General features: G+C 46.9%; 1 protein-coding gene across 2 annotated transcripts in view; it reads left to right on the top strand.

Moving 5' to 3' along the window:
- The window catches only part of LOC129709989 (polypeptide N-acetylgalactosaminyltransferase 15-like), a 71,962-nt gene that overhangs the window by 7,361 nt on the left and 40,676 nt on the right, over window positions 1-23,925 (top strand). For both annotated transcript variants that reach the window (XM_055656695.1, XM_055656696.1), the window contains exons 2-3: window positions 12,658-12,824; window positions 17,971-18,175. In XM_055656695.1, the coding sequence (XP_055512670.1) occupies window positions 12,658-12,824; window positions 17,971-18,175 (372 nt within the window). The remainder of the gene's footprint in view (window positions 1-12,657; window positions 12,825-17,970; window positions 18,176-23,925) is intronic.

The following is a 23,925-nucleotide window of genomic DNA, read 5'->3' as shown; positions in this document are numbered from 1 at the left end:
AGCGAAACCCCGAAACTCGGCACTGGTGAACTGGCTGCCGTTGTCAGATTGGAGGCTCGCCGGGGAGCCGAAAGTGGCGAAGTCGCGGCGCAGCTTCCCGATAATGGCCGAAGAGGTGAGGGAGTGCAGCTGGTCGACCTCGAACCAGCTGGAATAAGAGTCAACGAGGACCAGGAAGTGCTCGAAAATGTCAATGGCGACAGCCATCCAGGGCAGTTCAGGGGCAGGCTGTTGCAGAAGCGGCTGTCGTTGCTGATGGGGAGCGAGGCTATTGCAGGTAGCGCAAGCGGAGACCCTCACCCGGATGTCTTGAGCCATGCCGGGCCAGTAGAACTGACTCTGGGCATGGGTCAGAGTGGCCTCGGCCCCAGGATGATCGCGGTGGGCGGTTTGAAAATGGTGGTCCCGCAGCGCAGCGGGCACAACCACCTTGTGTCCTTTCACCACCACGCCGTCGTACAGGACAAGCTCGTCACGGACCAGGAAGTAGGGCACGGCACCGGCCGGCAAGGATGAACGTCGGTCAGGCCAGCCCTGCCGGATGACGTCGGCAAGCTGCTGCAAGGCAGGATCCTTGGCAGTGTGCTTGACCAGGGACTGCATCTGCTGTGAAGGCACAATGTTAACGTTAAGCACCATCAGGTCAGACGATTCGTATGGGTGGCGATCAGTGGACGATAGTGAAGCGCAGGACAGCGTGTCGGCCAAGAACATGTCCTTGCCCTTGCGATACACAATTTTAAAAGTGAAGCGCTGGAGATGCAGCATCATGCACTGCAGCCGGGAAGAGGCAACGTGGATTGGCTTGTTTAGGATGGTGACCAATGGCTGGTGGTCGGTCTAGATCGTGAAGTTGTTGCCCAGAATGTAGTCCTTGAACTTAGAGCAAACAAATACCACGGCAAGCAGTTCCTTCTCAATCTGAGCGTAGCGCTGCTCGGCCGGGGTCATGGTGCGGGACGCATAGGAAACGGGCAGCTGCAGGCCATCGTGGAGCTGCAGGCAGGCGGCACCAAGACCGAATTTGGAAGCGTCGCAGGTGAGAACGATGGGACGCTGTAGATCAAAGAATTTGAGAGTGGGGGTACTGACTAGTCTAGACTTCAGGACGCCGAAAGCTTGTTGGTGATGCGGGAACCAGGCCCAGGCAGTGTCCTTGATTAGCTCCCTCAGGGGCGCACTCAGCTCGCTGAGGTCGGGGTTGAATTTCCCCAGGTAATTGACCATGCCCAGGAAATGCTGCAGGCTGGGCACATCGGTGGGTGAGGACATCCCGGAGACAGCAGCCGTTTTTTGCGGGTCAGGCTTCAGCCCCGAGGCAGTAAAAATGTGGCCCACGTAAGTGACCTCCGGGACGCGGAAACGGCACTTCTTTGGGTTGAGCTTGAGGTTGATTTCACGGGCCCGGTCTAGGACTTGACGGAGGTGGAAGTCGTGCTCAGCCACGTCCTTACAGTAGACCAGAATGTCGTCAACGATGATAGCACACGGCAGACCGCCAAACAGCTGCTCCATGGTTCCTGGAATACCTCGTTGGCAGAGTTAATCCCGAATGGCATGCGGAGGAATCGGAACCATCCAAAAGGCGTCCTGAAGGTAGTCGGGTAGGAGGATCGCTCGTCCAGCGGTATCTGCCAGAAAGAGCTCTTGGCATTGAGGACCGAAAAAACAGTGGCCGGACCAACCTGTGCAGCGACATCCTCCACTGTACGCATTGGGTAGTGCGGGCTTTTGATGGCCAGGTTCAGGTCCTTGGGGTTGATGTAAATGCGAATTTCGCTCTTGTCCTTTTTCGCGGCAACAACCATGGTGGAGACCCACCGGGTGGGATCGCTCACCTCTTTCAGGATGCCCATGGTGACCATGTTGAGCAGCGTAGGCTCCACCTTGTCCTTCATGGCGAAGGAGACGCGGTGCGGCGGGCGGATCACAGGTTCAACACTGAGGTCGACAGCAATCTTGTAGCAGCTGGGCAGCTTTCCCAGCTTATCGTCGAAACGGTCGAGGTATTCGCGCTGGGGGTCCATGAGGGTCCGTACCTGGTGGATATCACGGTGAAAGGAGACCAAACCGAGGTCTTGGCACACCTGGGCACCCAGCAAGGTAACGTTGTCAGAGTCTAGCAGGTAGAAAGTGAGGGGCCGAGAGGCCTTCAGACCTTGCAGTGCAGGGTTGCCTTTCCCACAGGAACGAGCACGCCTCCCCCGTAGGCATGCAGACGGGAGTTGTCAACAGTCACTATTTCATCAACTCTTATCTTTTTGAAAAGGCTTGTTGACATTACATTGGTTACGGCCCCCGTGTCGAGCTTCGCGGAGAAGGTCGAACCATTGACAGTAACCCGAACCGAAGGGTCCGTTATCAAGCCATGTGCATCCAAGAGTGAAAAAATGCTGGTCTCCCCCTGGGATGAACTGGTATCAGACAAAGGGAGTTTATCAGGCTGGTACTGGGAACCAGGTCGCTATCAGCTTGAGCAAGGTTGTTTAACATTCTCCGTGGAGCAGGGACTGGCTTCCCATGGGAGCGGCAAGCTGCAGAGAAATGGTTTAACTTCCTGCAAAAATTACATGTTTTGCCCAAGGCAGGGCACACATTAAACTGATGGGAGGCAAAATTGCAGTTGGGGCAACGTCGTGGGCTGCCGCCCACGGGTGCAGGGGAACCCTGTTGCCGTGGCGGGCCAGCGTTCCGCCGGCGGCCAGCAGCACTGGCAAAGTTAATGTCATGATCAGCAGGCGACAGTGCCGAGGCGACAGCCTCAGCCATGCGGGAGGCGTGCAGAGCCTCGTCCAGAGACAGGTCAGGCTTCCGCAGAAGTTCAGCCCTTAGCTTTACATCTAGAAGGCCATATACTAGGATGTCCCGGGTCACTTGATCGGGGGTCAGAGCGTCCAGGCGACAACGCCTGGCCATGTGTCGCAACGCGGCGATATAGTTGTCGATTGACTCTCCAGGGATCTGACGCCGGTTGAACATTTTAAAACGCTCTAAAATGCAGTTGCTGGGGATGTCGCACATCGCGGTAAACTTAGCCATAAGACATACCGGGTCTCGAGCATCTTCACCTGCACCATATACAAACGACTCAGATCGTTCCAGGGCATCGGGACCAGCCAGGTTGAGGAGCAGAGAAGCCTGCGTTTCAGCGGTGGCAGCAGGATGGGGGATCGTCACGTAGTGCTGGAAATCGCTTCTAAAGACACCCCACCGATGGGCAATGTCCGAGTTGAAGACAAGCACATCGGGCTTGCGGCAAGAGGTAGCCATGGCACGGGAGAGAGAACAAGGGATAGGGAACTGGGTTAAAAGTAAATAAAACCCGACAAACAGGAGGCGCAGGGGCACGATTGTGACACCATGTAAAGAGGAGTCATAAACACACTGTCTTTACTACTATTTATTGATAATACACAAACGTTGCTGCCCTAGCTGTACGTGGTCTGTCACAGGAGCTAGAGAGAGATCAATGGGTGGGGAGGTTGCAATTATACTTCTGATATGGGGAGTGGTTAGTAGTGGTGAGGTCACTATATTAAAGGTACATGCGCATGTCATCTACAAGGAGTAAACGGGTCCTTTTCACAATGGCAGGCAGTGACTAGTGGGGTACCGCAAGACTCAGTGCTGGGACCCCAGCTATTTACACTATATATTAATGATTTGGACGAGGGAATTGAATGCAACATCTCCAAGTTTGCGGATGACACGAAGCTGGGGGACAGTGTTAGCTGTGAGGAGAATGCTAGGAGGCTGCAAGATGACTTGGATAGGCTGGGTGAGTGGGAAAATGTTTAACAGATGCAGGATAATGTGGATACATGTGAGGCTATCCATTTTGGAGGCAAAAACAGGAAAGTAGATTATTATCTGAATGGTGGCCGATTAGGAAAAGGGGGAGATGCAACGAGAACTGGGTGTCATGGTACACCAGTCATTGAAAGTAGGCATGCAGGTGCAGCAAGCAGTGATGAAAGCGAATGGTATGTTAGCATTCATAGCAAAATAATTTGAGTATAGGAGCAGGGAGGTTCTACTGCAATTGTACAGGGTATTGGTGAGACCACACCTGGAGTATTGTGTACAGTTTTGATCTCCTAATCTGAGCATTTATGGACTTACTACAGGTGCACAACCTTTTATCCGACAGCCTTGGGACCAGACACTTTTCGTAATTTGGAATTTGTCGGTCTTCGGAATGGAAATTTTTTAGCGTAGATTTTAATGGCTGGCTCAGTGGTAGAGTGCCCGGCTCATATCCGCAAGGTCGCGAGTTTGCGCCTTGATCCCGGCAGTTCCTCGGTCGCGAGTTTGAGTCTTCAGTGTAGTTTTTTTCTTGCAGAATAAATGTCTGTATGAAATGCAGTGTGTTGAATGAATTCCTGAATTTGTAAATGTGACCGCAGCATTGAATCACCTCTCGCACTCATGTCACCCTAGCGGGGCTACATGCCCTAAGGCGGCCTAAGGCGACATTTTCACACTCTTATATCCGTGTGCAGCAGAGAGGCGCCAAACGTGAGCTTTGGTGTGCAGACGACATCCTGGAAAAAATGTCTGGTTTCTTCCAGGTAGGCGATATACCCTCCCGCGCAATATACCCTCCACTTCTCTTTTATGAAGGTGATTTAGTTCCCCTTTCTTCCAGGACCGACCCGAGGTTCCGCTGTCACCTCTGCGGGCCACCCTCGGTGAACGCTCACTCAACTTTGTCTTGGGATTCCTACTCTCCCACGCAATGTACCCTCACCTCTTTTATGAATGGGGATTTAGTTCCCCTTTCGTCGAGGACCGACCGGAGGTTCCGCTGTCACCTCTGCGGGCCGCCCTTGGTGAACGTCCTGTCTCCCTGTCCCTGGGATAGTAGGGGGCGATCAAACAGCACAATACCCTCCTCCCCCTCCCCCCCACCCCCAACTCCAGAGGAATCCGCTCCCCGATGGGCCGCTACGGCGACAAGTGGCAGTTCGCCCACAGCCCGAGAACAAGACGCACCTTGCGCACCAGCAGCAGCTGCCCCTCTGGAGTTGGAGCGGGGCTGGGCTGGAGTTGCTGATCTGGGATCTCCGTGCTTGCAGTGGGCCTGGGGGTCGGTGTCCCGATGAGGGGGCACAGCTCGGGCTGTGGGCGAACTGCCACTTGTCGCCGTAGCGGCCCATCGGGGAGCGGCTTCTGGTGGTCCCGATGTCTCCCGCTAGTTTGCAGTTTTCCTCTGGAGTTGGAACGGGGCTGGGCTGCTGCTGGCTGTGGGTCTCTGGGATCTCCGTGCTTGCAGTGGGCCTGGGGGTCGGTGTCCCGTTGGTCCTGACGTCTCCGGTGACTGGCATTGCCGACGTGAAGACAGTGCAAAGCCCCCGCGCCGGTGCAATGGGCGGGGAGCTGGAGAGGGGAGGGAAGGGGTCACACACATGGCCGGGAAGCAGAGGGGTGTAGGTGGGGTGAAACTGAAGGGAGCGACAATCTGCTGCTCCCTGCCCGCTGAGTTAAAACGTTCCCACGCAAGACTCACGATACACTGTGTATCGTGAGTCTACCGTGGGAACTTCTTCACTCAGAGGGCAGACAGCAGCATATTGTCAATTATTAACCCTCCCGCGCAATATACCCACACCTTCTCTTTTATGAATGGGGATTTAGTTCCCCTTTCTTCGAGGACCAACCGGAGGTTCCGCTGTCACCTCTGTGGACCGCCCTCCGTGAACGTTTTCAAGGACCTTTTTTCAAGGACTGAAAAAATGTCGCTATTCGGAGGTTTTCGTTATTTGGATCTTCGGATAAAAGGTTGTGCACCTGTACAAGCATAAGGTGCAACAGTAATTTAAAAAATAAATGGTGCCATGATCTGGTAACGGGGGATGAAAAATTATGATTGGTATATCCCTTTTTGCATAGTTTTTTATAATAGAGCGATTGTTTCTCTTTCTTTCTTTTCTAGGGTCTATTTCTTAACTTTCTTCTCTAACTCTCTTTCTAATGGGCTTTCTTTTCCCAACACTTTCTTGCACTATCACGACTCTTTCTCACTTTCTTTACTTCCTTTATTTCTATCTTTCTTAAAGCTCAAAAAATGAAGGGGTACAACAAATGTAATAAGATATATGTGGTGCGTATTACTGTAACTTATTGTACTTCTAATAAATAAATAAATAATTGTTTAAAAAGCATTCATAGCAAAATGATTTGAGTATAGGAGCAGGGAGGTTCTACTGCAGCTGTACAGGGTCTTGATGAGACCACACCTGGAGTATTGCATACAGTTTTGGTCTCCTAATCTGAGGAAGGGCATTCTTGCCATGGAGGGTACAGAGAAGGTTCACCAGACTGATTCCTGGGATGTCAGGACTTTCATATGAAGAAAGACTGGATAGACTCGGCTTGTACTCGCTAGAATTTAGAAGATTGAGGGGGGATCTTATAGAAACTTACAAAATTCTTAAGGGGTTGGACAGGCTAGATGCAGGAAGATTGTTCCCGATGTTAGGGAAGTCCAGAACAAGGGGTCACAGTTTAAGGATAAAAGGGGAAATATTTTAGGACTCAGATGAGAAAAACATTTTTTTACACGGAGAGTGGTGAATCTCTGGAATTCTCTGCCACATTATGTAGTTGAGGCCAGTTCATTGGCTATATTTATGAGGGAGTTAGATGTAACCCTTGTGGCTAAAGGGATCGATCACGGGGTATGAAGAGAAAGCAGGTACAGGATACTGAGTTGGATGATCAGCCATGATCATATTGAATGGCGGTGCAGGCTCGAAGGGCTGAATGACCTACTCCTGCACCTATTTTCTATGTTTCTCCCACCAAACACAGTTTAAATAACACTTCTCCTCCTGCCCTCCCCACTCCCTCCCTCTCCTTACGACTATGTAACAAAACTCTCATTGCACTGGGTGGAACACAGTTGACGGGCAGTTTATGTAAATGAGATCCCATCCTGATGTCATAAGCTGCTAAGTGCCAGTGGAACAATAGTGATGAACACTAGTGATGGGCAGTTTATGTAAATAGGATCCCATTGTGACGTCATAGCTGTTTACTGCCAGTGCAGATGAAAGATTTTTCTCAAAGTAGGATTTTGTAAAGTTAAAAATATGAATAAGGTAAAATATAACCAATCTGAAGGAAATTTGATAAAAACACACCACAGGACAATTGTGTTGTAGCGGTATCGTGTACTGTTTTGGCGTAGTTCTGGGCATCCCTGAATCACAGACAGACAGACAGGCAGAATCACAAACAAACAAGATGAGAGTTTTAGTAATATACTAGACCATGTGCAGACCCGTTGGGTCTGTCCCCCCAACGTGTGGTTGCGGGGGAGGGGGGGGGCGGCATGCGGCGTCACATACACTAACTACCCCCCCTGCACACACGCTAACTACCCCCTTGATTTATTAATATTATTAATTTGCTCCTTTTATCCCATAACCGCCCTATCCACTGACGCATAGCCCACAACTCGCAGGCACGTCTATAGAGAGAGGGGAGGGGGGTGGAGTAGAGAGTGAGGGCAGCGAGAGAATGGGGAGAGACAGAGAGAAAGGGGCAGAGACAGAAGGAGAGACAGAGGGAGAGTGGGAGGATAGAGAGAGGGGGGGAAGGGAAGGGGAGAGGGGGGAACGGAAGGGGAGAGGGGGGAAGGGAGGGGGAGAGGAGGGGAGGGGAAGGGATCAGATGGAGGGAAGGGGGTAGGGGATGGGTGGAGTGGATTTAGGGGGGGGAGGGTGGGGAGGGCAGGGGGGGTGGGGGAGAGGATGGGGGAGAGAGAGAGGAGGAGGGAGGGGGGGAGAGAGGGGGGAGAGAGAGGGAGAGAGAGAGAGATGGGGAGAGGGAGAGATGGGAAGAGAGAGAGAGAGAGAAAGAGATAGAGGGGAGAGAGAGAGAGCAAAATGCAACCGTGCACCACGCATTCCGAATGTTCTGGAAAAGAAGCGTCCGCGTCTCATGCACAAAAGCTGTCGGCAGCTCTATGGAATTCAGGGGTGGACCCCCCTCCCCCAGGGAGGACCCCCACACACACACAGCGGGTCCGATCTAAGCTGTCAATGAAGACAGCAAATTTATTTTAAAAAAACTGTCTTTCAAATTAAAAGTTAATGTTAAGAATTAGTGATGTTATGTGAGAAATAATTCAATTCAATTCAATGAAAAACAATGGAATCAATAACCTGGCAGGCTGGGGGTCGGGCAGGGCCAGGAAGCAGTTGGGTCAGGTGCAAAGGCATTGTAAGGTCAGCAGCTGGGCAACCTTAATTTTTTTTAAATGTCAGTTTGGTTATAAATTTTAGTAAATATCTCGGGAAATAATCCACCAAATTTATAGAGGATTGCGTTTTTGAAACCTTAAGGAAATTTATTGTAACGTCAGCAGCTGGGCAGCGGTGGCGTGAGATGGCACTGTGACTCATGCAGCAGTTTGATTTTAGTGGGACCATGTGAAGGTTCCAAACTGATTAGACATGTTAGGTGGCACTGTGACTCATGCAGCAGTTTGATTTTTTTTTAATTTGATGTTTTTGTGAACAATTTTATTCCAAATCTGGGGAAATAATCGACTGAATTAGAGAGGAGTGGATTTATGAAATCGTAAGTTAAATCCCTACCGAAATTGTAAAAATCTCCACTTTTTTTGCGTCTGGTTTTCAAGGAGATACGTTTCAAAGGCAAAATGACATACACCCACACACACACACAGTTTTAAAAGTATACTAGACCAAGTGCAGACCCGTTGGGTCTGCTCCCCCAATGCAGCCGTTCCCTACCCGTAGCCCCCACGGGAGACGTGGTCCTCCAACTCAAGCCGTTCAGGACTCAGTAGTGCAGCTGTTTTTAAATGGCATCTTTGAGGCGAGATGCGGGCGCCAGCAGCCGTTATGGTCGCTGGCTAGCAGAAGGCGACAAAATGAGTGAGTCGGGGGGGGGGGGGGGGGAGAGAAAGATTTTATTAAAAATGTGTACATAAACACGACAAAATTTAATCAGGAGTGGATACTTGGAATGAAAAGTGAAATCTCTACCGAACTAGAAAAATTCTGGGCGTTTTTGGGTCTGGTGTTGGCGTAGCAACGAATCAAAGGTTGGCACCCACAGGCTGGCAACCACAAGTCGGGCAGAAACACAGCCAGCCAGCAGCCACAGTTTTAATATTATACTAGACCAAGTGCAGACCCGTTGGGTCTGTTCCCCCAATGGGGGGGGGGGGGGCGGCACGCAGTGTCACACACACTAACTATCGCCCCCCCCCGCACGCTAATTACCCCCTTGATATTATATTAATATTATTAATTTGCTCCTTTTACCCCATAACCACCCTATCTACTGACGCATAACCCCCAACTTGTAGTCACATCTAGAGGGGTGGGGGGGTCTGGCAGGGCTAGAGAGTGAGGGCAGAGAGAGAGGGGGCAGAGGCAGAGAGAGGGACAGAGACACAGAGAGAGGGGCAAGAGGGATAGGGGGGTGGAGAGGAGGATAAGAGGGTGGGTGAGGGGGGGAAAGGTGGGGGAGAGAGAGAGGGTGAGAGGAGAGAGAGAGGGGGTGCTGAGAGAGGGGTGAGGTGTGGAGGGAAGAGGGTAGGGGGTGTGGAGGGGAGGGGGTTTAGGGGAGGGAGGGTGATGGAGGGGAGAGGGGGGGGGAGGGGGGAGAGAAGGGGGGGAGAGAGGGGGGGGAGGTGGAAAGGTGGGGAGCAGGGAGGGGGAGGGAGGGTAGAGGGAAGGGTTAGGGGTGTTAAGGGTTAGGGAGGGGAGGGGGTTTAGGGGAGGAATGGTGGGGGAGGGGGGGGAGGGGGGGGGGGAAGGGAGGGGGGGGGGGAGGGTGTGAGAGGGGGGGAGGGAGAGAAGGGGAAAGGGGGGGGAGGAGGAGAGAAGGGAGTGGGAATGGAAGGGAGAGATGGAGGGGTAGAGGAGAGGAGAGGAGGAGGGGGAGGAGAGGAAAGGGGGGGGGGGGGGAGGAAAGGGGGGGGGAGAACCTAAAAAACATGTTAGAACCAAAAAAGACACATTCTGCAAGCATTGCAGAACCAAAAGAGACACTTTTTGCAAACATTTTAGAACCAATAAACACTTTTTGCAAACATTTTAGAACCAATAGACACATTCTGCAAGCGTTTTAGAACCACTAAGGACACTTACATTTGAGTAGACATGTGTTCAGTGTTATTCACAGCTCAGAGAAACGTGACCCTCTGCCTTCCTCCAGCTTGCGGACACTGATTGAGTCACACCACTTCCTGGTTTTATAGTCCCTCCCCCCAGCAGGGGCAGCAGATAGAATGGGGAATTTTGTAAAATCATTAATATCTCTGTCATTTTTCATCGACGGGAAAAATCCTCGGCACACATACAGCGGAGGGGGGCTCTGAGCAAGGTGGCCAAAAATGACGGCCGTAGGTGGCGGCGTTCTCTCAGAAATCGCAGCACAGATGGCCAAAACCAGTCAAGAACAGACTTTTAGTAAAGATAGATAGATAGACAGATAGACAGACAGACAGACAGACAGACCAAGTGGTTGTGGGGGGGGGGAGGAGGGCAGCATGCGGCTTGCGGCGTCAAACACACATCAACCATCACTCAAACCTGTACGTCTTTGGAGTGTGAGAGGAAACCGGAGCACCCGGTGAAAACTGCACCCATAGTCAGGATCGAATCCGGGCCTCTGGCGCTGTATAGATAGATAGATCCTTTATTGTCATTCAGACCTTACGGTCTGAACGAAATTATGTTGCCTGCAGTCATACACAGAATCAATAATAACAAAACATACAATAAACACAAATTAAACATCCACCACAGTGAGTTCACCAAGCACATCCTCACTGTGATGGAGGCAAAGTCTTAGTTTCCATCTCTTCCCTCCTTGTTCTCCCTCTGCGCTGAGGCGGTCGATCCAGGCCGGAGATGCCGCTCTCCAGTCCAGCGGACCTCCGTGGTGATGTCGCCGCTGCCGAAAGCCAGAACGCCATCTCCGCTCCGAGACAGGCCAACTCTATTGCTGCGCCACAGGTTACATGGATTTTATTCTCAACTCATTGTTCAAGCAGCCATTTTCCATTGGGTAATTTGAACAAATGCTATTTTAAATAATATAAAATAAAGAATAAGGGATTAATCTTGTGTAGGAAGGAACTGCAGATGCTGGTTTAAGTCGAAGGTAGAAACAAAATGCTGGAGTAACTCAGCGGGTCAGGCAGCATCTTCTGAAACGTCACCCATTCCTACTCTCCAGAGATGCTACCTGACCCCGAGTTACTCCAGGATTTTGTGTCTGGGATTCATCTTTCTTGGAATGTTAAAATTTTCTGTGACATATTAAAGAAGGATTTTTATAGTGTTGGATAGTGTAGCATTCTAGATCTGTCAAATAGTATTCTATGCACTACACCATTTTAAGAATTGAAAGGGATATATATATAGTTATATAGTTTGTGGTAAATTATTCTTACTCTAAATATATTTCATTTTACCTTAGAAAAAAAGTTGGGGAAATATTTAGTAAACACTGGAGGCATTTATATTAGTCACCATTACTAGATGTCTAACACAGTGGTTCTCAGCAGACTGAAATTGAGATCTTATCCTTCCCACCCGCCCCTGCTCCCATTTCTCTATGGAATCACTCTTGGACAAATGGGAGCCTTCTCTGGTGAATTTGTTACCAAGTTGGTCTTTGGAGGGATGGCGAGAACCACCGGGCTGCTAAAAGCAGTAGCTGAATAATATTTATTTATTTTCTGTATTCTCCTGTAAGCTGAAGGAGTAGATTAAATTAAAAAAAACACTGTTTCAGTTGTTCCTCTCTCTTTGACCCTAGAGTATTTTAGCTGTATTGAAGCACCAGGCACTTTATCATCTATCACACTGGCATAATTAAATTGAGAAGCTAAAATTGATTATTTTGGGTTACAAAATCAGACCGATTTGCCAGAGAGTGTGTTACAAATCTTTATGATTTGACTAGCTAACAAAATGAAACCATATTATGTAAACCATAACACAAAAGGAAACAAAATCTTCTATTCAAGAGCTGATGTACCTCGTTATCTTTTCCTCGGTTTTTCTTTCAGTCTGCGTGGTATTTTCTGGAACATGATTATAGCCTCTCAGAATTTGTTAACGCTCCAGAATAATGCAGAAATGTACATGTCAGCATTTTCTAGAAACTGAAATTAATATACAGTAAATCAGGTTACATGGATTGTCCACATGTAATCAGGAAAATTGTGCTCACTGCGCCTGTTCCTCTGTTTAATAATATTTGTGATAATTTTAAGAATCTGCAACCAATGTAATTGCAATCCAAATTATCTGTGATAAAAGAGAACATGTCCATAAAACTGTAGTGTAGAAATGATGAAAGCAACACGATAGTGGCTGCTGTATTATAAGTGGTTTGCACTTGAACTTTAAGCTTACCTGAAGCCTGTGAACACGTAGAGTAGTTTTGCCTACAAAAATACGTATAATTTTCAATGAGACTGCTATGTCCAGTTGCCCATCTAGCTAAATGTTACTGTTTTAAATCAAATATAATAGAGAACAGAAGATCCATGTACAGCTATTAATCACATATGGTCACAATATGAATGCCCAGTCAATAAATTGTGCTGTGTAGTGTGGTAATTGAACAGAGCTGAGTTTCTCATTAATTTGTATATAGATGCCTGCAGCAGGAATATGGTCAGAACCTGCCAAGTGCCAGCATCATAATTTGCTTCCATAATGAAGCCTGGTCCACTCTTCTAAGAACAGTGAACAGTGTTATGGACACAGCTCCAAAAAGATTTCTCAAGGAGATCATCTTAGTGGACGACCTCAGTAACCAAGGTACTTCTTAAGAAGGAAAGCACAATAGATAGCAAAATAGATGCATCTATGAATGTGTGTGAGAGCGAGAGAGAGAGAAAGAAAGAAAGAAAAATGCATTGCACTACAGTACTCAGCAGGGGCATAAGCAGTAATTTAAAAATTGTGTTCTGTATAAATGGTACATTGGTCCCCTGGAGAGCATTAGCAACATTTTCAGATGGGGGGGGGGAGGGGGGGGCAGGACTATTTTTCCACCTTCCTTCGACGTAAAAATATTTGACTTTATTATGGAAGTAATACAATTTGGTTTGAACACCTCACAGACTCTTACAACGGTCGCAACATGGAAATATACCATTTGACCCAAGTCCATATCTACTTTGTGTGCCGACAATGCAGCTTATTCCTCTCTCCTGCTCGTTCCCTGCTACTTAACAAAGTTTTTCCTTTGAGATACTTTCTGATGGTGGAATTGATTTTAAATTCCTGCCAATGTAAATTTGATTTGTCTTAAAAAAAAAACTGAAACCAAGATCCAAGTCACAAAACTGCAAGGACATAAAGAAGGACAGTAAAAGCTTCTTTAGATATGTTAAGAGAAAAAGAATAGCAAAATCAAATGTGGGTTCCTTGAAGGCAGACACAGGTGAAATTATTTTGGGGAACAAGGAAATGGCAGAAGAGTTGAACAGGTACTTTGGATCTGTCTTCACTAAGGAAGACACAAACAATCTCCCAGAAGTATTGGAGGACAGGAGGTAGAGGAACTAAAATAAATTTTCATTAGGCGAGAAATAGTATTGGGTAGGCTAATGGGACTGAAGGACGATAATTCCCCTGGGCTTGATGGTCTGCATCCCAGGGTCCTCAGGGAGGTGGCTCTAGAAATAGTGGATGCATTGGTGATCATTTTCCAATGTTCAATAGATTCAGGATCAGTTCCTGTGGATTGGAGGATAACTAATGTTATCCCACTATTCAAGAAAGGAGCGAGAGAGAAAACGGGGAATTACAGACCAGTTAGCCTGATTTCGGTGGTGGGAAAGATGCTGGAGTCAATTATTAAAGAGAAAATAATGGTGCATTTGGATAGCAGTAAAATAATTAGTCCAAGCCAGCATGGATTTATGAAAGGAAAATCATGCTTGACTAGTCTTGTGTAATTTTTTGAGGATGTGACAAGTAAAATGGATGAAGGGAAGCCAGTGGATGTGGTGTATCTAGACTTTCAGAAGGCCTTTGATAAGATCCCGCACGGGACTTAAATTAGAGCACATGGTATTGGAGGTAGGGTGGTGACATGGATCGAAAATTGGTTGGCAAACAGGAAGCAAAGAGTAGAAGTGAACGAGTCCTTTTCAGAATGGAAGGCAGTGGCGAGTGGAGTGCCGCAAGGCTCGGTGTTGGGGCCGCAACTGTTTACCATATAAATGATTTGGAAGAGGGAATTAGGAGCAACACAAGATACAAGATATATTTATTTGTCACATGTGCCAGATGGCACAGTGAAATATGAGCACCATACAGCCATACAATAAAATAAAGCACACTCCACACGATAGAGTTCATCATCAAACATCCCCACACAGCAGAATCAAAAGTTTCCCACTGTGAGGGAAGGCACCAAAGTCAGTCTCTTCCTCGATGTTCACCTGTGGTCAGGGCCACCGAAGCCCTCCGCAGTCGCCGCTACGGGCAGCCCAACGCTCAGGCCACTCGCCGGGATGTTGGCTCTCCGACGTCAGGACTGGAGGCCAACCTCAGCGGCTTGGACCTCGAATACGGCTGCTTACCACCGGAGTCTGCAGCTCCCGACATCCTCCGGCTGCGCTGGGCGGAGATTCCCACTGGCGGCCATCGACAAAGGGCCCCAGGACTCCGCGATGTTGGACTACGCGATGTCGGTCAGCACCGCCCACGTTGGGAGCTCCACGAACCACAGCTCCATGATGTCGATGCTGCAGGCCCAACGCTCCGGAGCTACAAACGGTGATCCAGGAAGGTATCGTCTGCTCTGCGGTGAATGTAGCTCCGCGCCGCCGCTGTTGTAGCTCTGGTCCGGTCCCCGGTCTAAGGTAGGAAAGGCCGCACCGCTCCAGCTGGTAGGCCGCAAGGAGGGGGGAAATATCTCGGAGAAATAGTCGCATCCCCGCCAGGAAGCGACTAGGAAATGGTTTCCCCCTTACCCTACCCCCTTCCCCCACATAGAATAGCTAAAGTAACCCCAAAACATACAGTTTAAACTAAAATTTAAAAAAGGGAAAAAACGGACAGGCTGCAGGCAGAGGCGCCTTCAATGCAGCGCCCCTAATGGTCCCACTAGCAAGTTTACGGATAACACAAAGCTGAGTGGCAGTGTGAACTGTGAAGAGGATGTTAGGAGGTTGCAGGGTAACCTGGAGAGGTTGAGTGAGTGGGCTGATGGTTGGCAGATGCAGTATAATATAGATAAATGTGAGGTTATCCACTTTGGTGGCAAAAACAAGGGGGCAGATTATTATCTCAATGGGGTTAGGTTAGGTAAGGGGGAGGTACAGCGAGACCTGGGTGTCCTTCTACACCAGTCACTGAAAGTTTGGGTACAGTTTTGGTCTCCTAATTTGAGGAAGGACATCCTTGTGATTGAGGCAGTGTAGCGTAGAGTCATGAGATTGATCCCTGGGATGGTGGGACTGTCCTATGAGGAAAGATTGAAAAGACTAGGCTTGTATTCACTGGAGTTTAGAAGGATGAGGGGATATCTTATAGAAACATATACAATTATAAAAGGTCTGGACAGGCTAGATGCAGGAAAAATGTTCCCAATGTTGGGCGAGTCCAGAAGCAGGGGCCACAGTCTTAGAATAAAGGGGAGGCCATTTAGGACTGAGGTGAGAAAAAACTTTTTCACCCAGACAGTTGTGAAATTGTGGAATTCCCTGCCACAGAGGGCAGTGGAGGCCAAGTCACTGGATGGATTTAAGAGAGAGTTAGATAGAGCTCTAGGGGTTAGTGGAATCAAGGGATATGGGGAGAAGGCAGGCACGGGTTATTGATTGGGGACGATCAGCCATGATCACAATGAATGGAGGTGCTGGCTCGAAGGGCTGAATGGCCTCCTCCTGCACCTATTTTCTATGAAAATGACATATAGTACATACTTACAAATAATGGATATTAATTAATCGACATTTTAAAATACAGCTATTTTAACATCTACTTAATGGAAAAAGAAAACAGAATAATTTTCATTTCATTTCCCTTTTACTTCCTCCCATTCTCAATTCTGTCACTAAAGGGGAAAAAAGCTGCTCTATTGGAACCATTGTTTGTTATTCAAAATCTCACTTTTTTATGACTGAATCAGCCACAGGAGATCTGCATGCAGGTTAAGAAATCTTAGTTATTCATGTCTGAATTTTGGAATTATTTTGTAGAATGGAATTATGATATAATTTTTTTTCTGCTCTAAAAGATAATAAATCAAAGTTCAACAATGTACAAGTACACATAATGCAGGGTTAGTAGATATCAGCACAGTTATAGCACCCATAAGCTATAGCTTTTCTCCACACACTCAGATTTTCAGAGAATGAAATGAATCCAGAAATCCTGCTTTTATTTTTCCATTTTGTGTTTTAATTACATTAATTGAATTACAGTACTTTGTGTTCTCTTCTTTTACTTAAGCATATGATCATTTTAGCTCAGTGTTCAGTCACTTCTTAAAAATATGTGGTGAATCACGTTAACCTCGTGTTGATTTGGGACTAGTGTCGACAGCATACGCATTTGATCTCGGATATCTTAGCATTTTCACTATGTACGGATGTGCTAATGCAGCCCCTGCCATCCTTTGACCGGATCTTAGGAGTCATTTTACTTTGGAAAATTTGTCACATCTAAACCAATCTTCAATAATCCCCCACTCTTCCCCACAATCCCAATCCCATCCTTATAGGGTGAAATGATTATGATTCAGATTACTCTTTAAAGCAATCTTGTCCATCAGTGCACATGGACCCTCTAGCACAAGTAGAGCTGTTCCCTTGGCTAACATTCGCTCCTAATCAATACCACCAAAAATAGATTAGTAATTTATATAGTCATTTAGATTAGGTGGTGAGGGAAATAATACTTTAGGTATATGCCTTTAATTAGAATTGTTTTTTCTGAATCTCTCTACAGATGCTGCTTGACATGATGTTTGTTTCCAGCAATTTTACTTTATATTATATATTTCCAGTACCCACAATATTTAGCTTTTGGTTATTTATTTCAGACAATATTAGCACAGAATAACTTATTTGTTTACCTTCTTAGCTGTAGTAGTTGCACGTAAGATATGTTAAGAGTTTCAACATGAAATGCACCACATCATTAAAAGTAATATTTGTTGTTATCAGTCTTTGGGAACAAAATGGAAACTAAAATAAATATATTATAAAACAAAACACAGAATTCTTGATCAAGTAATCTTTTGTTGTATCTTGATTGCAAATAACTGCATGAAAATGAAATGCAAACACATTTTGTCAAAGTGCCAGTATAGAGTAATGCTGTGATATGGAATCATGTTACCGATTAATAAAGCGATATTTTCACTTTTTATATTATAAATAACATTAAAAATATGCACTAATTTTGAATTAAGACTTTACTTTCCTAAGTATCATAAATGTATTACAGAACCACTTAAATCCATATAAAGAATAGCATACTGTGCCATGTGTTCTGTTTTTGGAAAATTATATTTCCTGAAGCAATATTTTTATTTTGTTTGCCATTAGATGGCTTTGGTTGACACAATGAGTCTTACAACCAGTCTGCCAACTGACTAGAGGCAGAGAGCAGAAGCCAGCCAAACCCCCAGCCCCAGTTGTTGTTCCATATTGCAGAAAGCTATCCAATTCCAAAGTAGGTCACGTAGAGCTCATGACAAGACAGAATGTTCTAGTCCATGGGAGAAATAAATTCTGTGAATATTTGTTGTCTTTTCAATTATTCACTTGGATTATTGACCATGAGTAAATTACCCCCATCTCACGGGTATAAATGTATAAATAATTTTGTATTTAACACATTGGGAAGAACGAAGAGATGTCCGTAAACAGTGGTACCTTGCTACCTTTTGGAGTCTAATCAATAACTGGGCAGAAGTGTAATTTATTTTTCTTATTCGCAGGACACCTGAAGGCAGCTTTAAGTGATTATATTTCCAAACTGGACGGTGTCAGGTTGATTCGCAGCAACAAAAGATTAGGGGTGATTGGAGGTCGTATGCTTGGTGCGGCTCGGGCAACAGGAGATGTCTTGATTTTTATGGACTCTCATTGCGAGTGTCACAACGGCTGGCTTGAACCACTCTTGGATAGAATAGCTTTTGACAGGTAAGGTTGGTGAGCTCTCACTTAATATCTGATCAAAACGGACAAATTTAAGACTGAAAATAATGTTTCTTTAATGATATGTCATAAATATTTGAAAGAAGTACGTTGGACTGCTTTAGTATGTAATTTATTTATTTTTTCCCCACATATTACTTAATATCACACTTAATATCAAGGTGTGTCACCAACCATCAGTTTCCATATGTAAACATAATTTAATTTAGCCTGAGCTGCAATGCCAGGGCACGATTGGCCTTGTGTTCCTTGAGTTCAGAAAGCAATTAGATTACATTTCCACTCCTGACCACTGTCCTTTAAGGCTGGTAAATACGTGTTTGCCAGTTGAGCAAAATGGTAGGAGAGTGGTAGCGGTGTGGAAAGAGCTTCCAGTGGAAGTGGTGGAGGCATGTTCATTGGTATCATTTAAAAATAAATTGGATAGGCATATGGATGAGAAGGGAATGGAGGGTTATGGTATGAGTGCAGGCAGGTGGGACTAAGGGGAAAAAAAGTTGTTCGGCACGGACTTGTAGGGCCGAGATGGCCTGTTTCCGTGCTGTAATTGTTATATGGTTATATGGTACCCGCCTGAGATACCCCAAGGAGTATTGTTATTCGTTTCAGTGCCAATTCCAAAGTTGTGGATAAACCCCTCTGCCAATTCTATACATGAATGCCAAAGGTGAAATTGTGTCCCCTTGCTTGCTAAGCTTGCTTACAGAGAATGGTCATTTGGGAAAGATAGCACTGACCCACTCATACTTTTGAAAAATGTTTTTCACATAAATCATTGCACATACATCAGATGAGGATTACAGAAAGGAATTGACATGAACTTCTAGTATTGCATCAGAATTAGTAATTTGGGGTCAAAAACAATCTGCTTCTGTGTTCCTGAAGCTTGCTGCGAGCACATATTGGGAAATTGACAATTTCAAACATGTGATTTTTCCATCCTTGACAATAAATGGATAGGAAAAATTGACTGGCAGTGAACAAATGACACGTTGTCTTGTCATGCACATGAAAAGCCAAAGCTGAATTTTTACTTTGTTATATTAGGTATATTATATCTTGTTCATCATAGTCAGCTTGCAGAAATTCTTCAAGCTTTTCAAGAAAATCTCTCAAACCACAAATGTATCATGCAAGTGCAATGATCATAATCGAGAATCGAGGCAGTATCTTTGATGAGCTAAATGTTCTTAATCTGAAGTCAATACTACCAGCTCGTATGGAGTCTGCATTGATATTTTTCAATTAAATAATGAACTAATTTGACATTGTTTCACATGTAAATTGATATTTTGGGATTTTTTTAATTGTGAAGTAATAACTTCAAGTTGAAATCCTACTATGCATTAAATGTAGTTTGCATTAAATCTGTTCTACTTACAATGCCCTGTGTGCCTGGTTCTGTCTAGCCTTCCTATAATAATTCTAATGACTGACAATTGGAATGTCAGCAAACTCTGGAACGTCCCAGGCAATGCATTCATCATGTGATTAATATCAGGTTTCTCAAGCAGCAGCTAAAACTACTTCCAGAGATGACTAACCATAAAGAATAAAAGTAATTACAACATCCCTTGGTCATTATTCTGTAAATTAATTAGATGGTTTGAAAGGCATTATTATTAACTTGTTCAGTTTTTATGATAAAACTAGACTAAGTGGGACCCGTTGGGTCCCAGTCACACGGGAGGCCTGGTCCCCCAACGCAACCCATTCCCCAACGTAATATTCTACCACTCACCCGTTCCACCAACGCAACCCATTCCCCCAACGCAATATTCCACCACTCACCTATAGCCCCTAACTGCGCAGGCGTAGCTCATTTCCCCTCATCCCCCAGCACTCCCTTCCTCTCCTCTCATGTTTGGGAGGAGGGAAGTAGGGTGTGTGGCAGGGGGATGTGGTGTAGGAGGGGAGGGGGGTGTGTGTGTGCGGGGAGGTGTAGGGGGGGGAGTGGGTGGTGTGGGGGGAGGGGGGATGTGGGGGAGGGGGGGGGGGTTGTGGGGAGGATGGGTGTGGGCGGGGGGATGTGTGGGGGGGATGGGTATGTGGGCGGGGGGGATTGTGGATGGATGGGGGGGGTGTGCGGGGGGGGGTGTGGGCGGGAGGGAGGGTTGTGGGGGAGGGGGGTGTGTGTGTGTGTGTGTGTGGGCGAGGAAGTGAGCTCAGAGAAAAGACAGGGACGAACCATGGGGGAGAGGGGGGTATCGCGGGGGAGTCTAGCAGGAGCCAACGAAGGGGACGAGAGGGGAAGAGGCTGGAGCAGGTGGTGCGATGGGGACTTACAGCGGGTGCTGGTCGCTGGTCGTTCTCCTCCGCTGGGATCAGAGTCTCCGCTTTCCATTTCGCCACATCTCTGACTCCGGGCCTGGCCGGCTGGGTCGCTTCCAGTCCCTCCAATAATTTTGTCCGGTTGGAGACCTCCGCCGGCTACCCGCAGCTCCAGAAAAGACGTAATGGCGCAGGAAGGGGGAGGACCGTTCCAGGGAGTGATTGGAGAAGAGACTAATCCACGCGGCGCTGACTGGCAGGAGAGGAGATCGATCTGCGCACGCGCGGGTTTTAAGGTTTTTAAATCTCGCTACCTTTTACATTACATTAAGCCACCGATCGGAACTCGCAGCACAGTACGGTGAGGGAAAGCTTAATTAAGATATAAAATGAATAGATTTATCGTGAAGTAGAGAGAATTGATTTAAAGTATTTCTCTTAGCAGAGAGAATGGATTTAAAATAACTGGAAGAATTTGAAAATAAATTAGCTTTGTTTTGCATCCAGAGGAGAAGCAGTGTCTGGAATTCATCCCATTTAAAAGGTACTTAGATATGCATTTGTGGAGCTGTGTAATACTGAGATACAGATTGAGTGCAGGAAGGTGGGATTAGGCTCGGTAACTCTGTCTTGACTACACAGTGGGCACAGAGTGTCAAATGGTCTCTGTCTGTATTGTAAATGTTCTATGATCCACTAATTTGAGACCTGATATCTCTTTAGAGTGCAGTTATAGAGTCATCAGCATGGAAACTGACCCATCAGCTCAACTCTTCCATGCTGACCAAGTTGCCCTAGCTAAGCTTGCCTCTGTTTGGCACATATCCCTTTAAACCTTTCGTATTCATGCACCTGTCCAAATGTCTTTTAAATGCCGTTATTGTACCTGCCTCAACTACCTCCTCATAGTTTGTTCCATATACCCAATACCCTGTGAATGTAAAAGTTGCCCTTCTGGTTTGTACTAAATCTTTCCCCTTTTACCTTAAAGTTGTGTCCTATGGTTCTTGATTTCCTCACTCTGGGTAAAAGCCCCTACATCACCCTATCTATTCACCTCATGATTATGTACACTCCTTGAGCACCCCTCAGCCTCTTGCACTCCAAGGAATTGGCCTAGCTTGGCCAACCTCTCCCTATAGCTCAGGCCCTGGAGTTTAGGCAACACCCTCGTAAATCTTCTCTGCACCCTTTCTGGCTTAATGACATTCTGCCTGTAGCAGGGTGACCAAAACCGAACACAATAATCCAAACTAAAAACACAAAGTGCTGGAGTATAATAATGGGTTATGCAGCATCTCTTGAGGACATGACTAGGCCATGTTTCAGGTCAGGGTTCCTTCTTCAGACTATTCATGTCATCCAGAGATGCTGCCGGACTCCCAGAGTTGGCGAAATAAAGAGGTGAACATCCTGACAGGATCAGGAATCATTGAGGTGTGGGCGCAAGACTACAAAGGGAGGCTTCTGCTGAGGTGCACACTTATTTTGTTGTAACCTTTTTTTTTTACATATGCCCATGTCTCTTGTTTGGCTAAGCACAACTCTAATGTCAACCTATAGGAGAGAATTCGGAGCAGAATTAAGCCATGCGGCCCATCAAGACTAATCCGCCGGCAGAGGAACAACTCCAGGACTGTTTGGAGTCTGTAGACCAGGCAATGTTCAAGGGCTCGGCAACGGACTTGAACGAATACGCCACAGTCGTTACAGACTTCGTAAAGAAATGTGTGGAGGACTGCATCCCTACAAAAACCTTCCGAGTGTTTCCCAATCAGAAACCTTGGATGAACTTTGAGATCCGCACTCTTCTGAAGGCCAGACACAGGGCATTCACTTCCAATGATACAGTGGTCTACATGAAGTCCAGATACGACCTTGGTAAGGCCATCAAAAAGGCCAAAAGGGACCTGCTCCAAACTGGAGGTTGAGACATATGTTCGGCAGCTGTGGCGGGGCCTGAATACAATCACCTCCTACAAGGCGAAACCAGGAGGCAGCTCGAATGTCGGCGAAACATCACTCCCTGACGAGCTCAATGCGTTTTACACACGCTTTGATAGGGAGAATACTGATGTGCCTTCCCGATCCCCCATTCGCTGTGATGGCATTTCAGTCTCAGTCACAGAGGCCGACGTCAGGAAATCCTTCAGAGGGGTGAACCCCCGAAAAGCACCTGGACCTGATGTTATACCCGGTCGTGTTCTAAAAACCTGTGCGGACCAACTGGCTGGAATTTTTACGGACATTTTCAACCTCTCACTTCTGAGGTCCCCACCTGCTTTAAAAGGGCATCAATTATACCAGTGCCCAAGAAGAGTAAGGTGATGTGCCTCAATGACTATCGACCAGTGGCACTAACGCCGGTGGTGATGAAGTGCTTTGAGAGGTTGATCATGGAGCAAATCAACTCCTACCTCGACAAAAACCTGGACCCACTGCAGTTCGCTTACCGCCACAACAGATCAACGGTGGATGCGATCTCGCTGGCCCTCCACTCCGCTCTGGACCACTTGGACAACAAAAACTCATATGTCAGGCTGTTATTCATCGATTACAGCTCGGCATTTAACACAATCATCCCCTCCAAGCTGGTTACCAAACTCGCAGAACTGGGTCTCTGCGCATCCCTCTGCAATTGGATCCTCGACTTCCTCATTCACAGACCACAGTCTGTTCGTATTGGTGGAAATGTGTCAGCCTCGATAACAATCAGCACGGGAGCACCTCAAGGCTGCGTGCTCAGCCCCCTGCTGTACTCACTCAGCATGCGCTCCTGCATCTAGTCTGTCCAACCCCTTAAGAATTTTGTAAGTCATCCTTAAGTCCTCCTCTCAATCTCCTAAATTCTAGAGAGCTAAACCAAGTGTGGAAAGTAGTTGTACCCATTACAACTTGGTAGGAAAACCCCGGCTGTACTTCCTCCAGCTATGAAGGGACCCATACCTCGACTGCGTAGCTAATCACAGTGCGAACTCCATCATCAAGTTCGCTGATGACACCACTTTTGTGGGGCGTATCACTGATGGGGAAGAGTCCGAGTATAGAAGAGAGATCGAGCAACTGTCCATATGGTGCCAGCGCAATAACCTGGTCCTCAACACCAGCAAAACCAAGGGTCCTTTTCACAATGGCAGGCAGTGACTAGTGGGGTACCGCAAGGCTCAGTGCTGGGACCCCAGCTATTTACAAAATATATTAATGATCTGGATGAGGGAATTGAAGGCAATATCTCCAAGTTTGCGGATGACACTAAGCTGGGGGGTAGTGTTAGCTGTGAGGAGGATGCTAGGAGACTGCAAGGTGACTTGGATAGGCTGGGTGAGTGGGCAAATGTTTGGCAGATGCAGTATAATGTGGATAAATGTGAGATTATCCATTTTGGTGGCAAAAACAGGAAAGCAGACTATTATCTAAATGGTGGCCGATTGGGAAAGGGGGAGATGCAGCGAGACCTGGGTGTC

The sequence above is a fragment of the Leucoraja erinacea genome, chromosome 2 (genome assembly GCF_028641065.1).
Source record: "Leucoraja erinacea ecotype New England chromosome 2, Leri_hhj_1, whole genome shotgun sequence".
Taxonomy (NCBI): Eukaryota; Metazoa; Chordata; class Chondrichthyes; order Rajiformes; family Rajidae; genus Leucoraja; species Leucoraja erinaceus.
The sequence above is the reverse complement of the archived record's forward strand: the minus strand, read 5'-3'. Positions and strand labels throughout refer to the sequence as shown.